General features: G+C 41.3%; 1 protein-coding gene across 1 annotated transcript in view; it reads right to left on the reverse strand.

The window, feature by feature from the left end:
• UNC80 (unc-80 homolog, NALCN channel complex subunit) overlaps positions 1-1,190 on the reverse strand; it is a gene marked incomplete at its 3' end in the record, with an annotated part of 190,042 nt that overhangs the window by 58,061 nt on the left and 130,791 nt on the right. The window contains exon 30 of the mRNA XM_023510374.1: positions 690-828. Coding sequence (XP_023366142.1) covers positions 690-828 — 139 coding nt within the window. The remainder of the gene's footprint in view (positions 1-689; positions 829-1,190) is intronic.

Below are 1,190 nucleotides of genomic sequence, written 5' to 3' on the forward strand. Positions count from 1 at the left end.
CAGCAATTATTTGTTATTGTTACAGTTTAATATTATAAAACTAACAAAAATAATATAAAACTCATATTTTGGCTAAATAGCCACATGGCAGCTGAAAACCATATATTCTCTTCTTGTTCTCCCGCCCGTTCGTGCATTCTTTCCAAAAATTGGGACTTTTTAAAAACACTGTGGGGCACGGGACAAATTGTTGAAAAGCTGGACTGTCCCGCCAAAAGCGGGACGTCTGGTCACCCTAACTAACTATGTGACCTTAAACAAGTCACTGAAATCGAAACAAATTTGTTTTGATATTGTAATTTGAATGCAGGACATTATATACATAAGATTAAATAAAGCTAATGATGGTGGTTCATGGTAAGTCCAGGAGATTCATACACAAAGAATTTTAATTTTTTTGAAATACAGTGAAAACATAGGTTCTGGGAGTAAATCATCATTCTCTATAATTTAGGAACACCCTGACAGAAACAAATACTACTCTTGTGCAAATTACACCTTGAAATTGGAAAGGAGCACACAAGTCCTGGGTCTGTTTCTCCACAGCACACAGCTCTACCTAGAGTGCGAGCAACAGCCATCAACCTGTCCCACGAATGAAAAATAGATTGAATGCACTTCTCCTTTAAACGCTCGGCTCAGTAACGGCAGAGGGAGCAGCCACAGGGTGCCAGGTGGTCTCTCTTTACCTGCTGCCCCGGCCATGTGCTCATCCATGCTGAGCAGGAGCTCCCAGGCCGCTGGCTGGATGTCCCCGTACATCTCCTCTGTCAGAATTGGTGCTGCCTTGATCAACAAGGATAAGGGAGCAGGGGACAAGCTCATCACCTGGGAAAAGACAAAAATCATGTTTTAAAATTCCTAAAACAGATTAACAGACTACTGTACTCCTCTTGAAACTTAGAGACCCATGTCCCCTCTTGCTGTTTTTCTTAAAGGACCTTAAAAATGCTTTCTGAAATAGTTGACACGGTATATGATAAGGTTTATACCTTATTAGTTAAAGCATAATCAGAAAAGAAATCAATATTAATTTAAAAATGCTTTCACAGCTCGGTGCCTGTGGCTCAAGTGGCTAAGGCACCAGCCACATATACCTAAGGTGGCAGGTTCAAAGCCAACCCGGGCCACCAAACAATGATGGCTGCAACCAAAAAAAAAAAAAAGCCAGGCATTGTGGCAGGCGCCTC

The sequence above is a fragment of the Otolemur garnettii genome, unplaced genomic scaffold (assembly GCF_000181295.1).
Source record: "Otolemur garnettii isolate 467f Iridium unplaced genomic scaffold, OtoGar3 scaffold00013, whole genome shotgun sequence".
Taxonomy (NCBI): domain Eukaryota; kingdom Metazoa; phylum Chordata; class Mammalia; order Primates; family Galagidae; genus Otolemur; species Otolemur garnettii.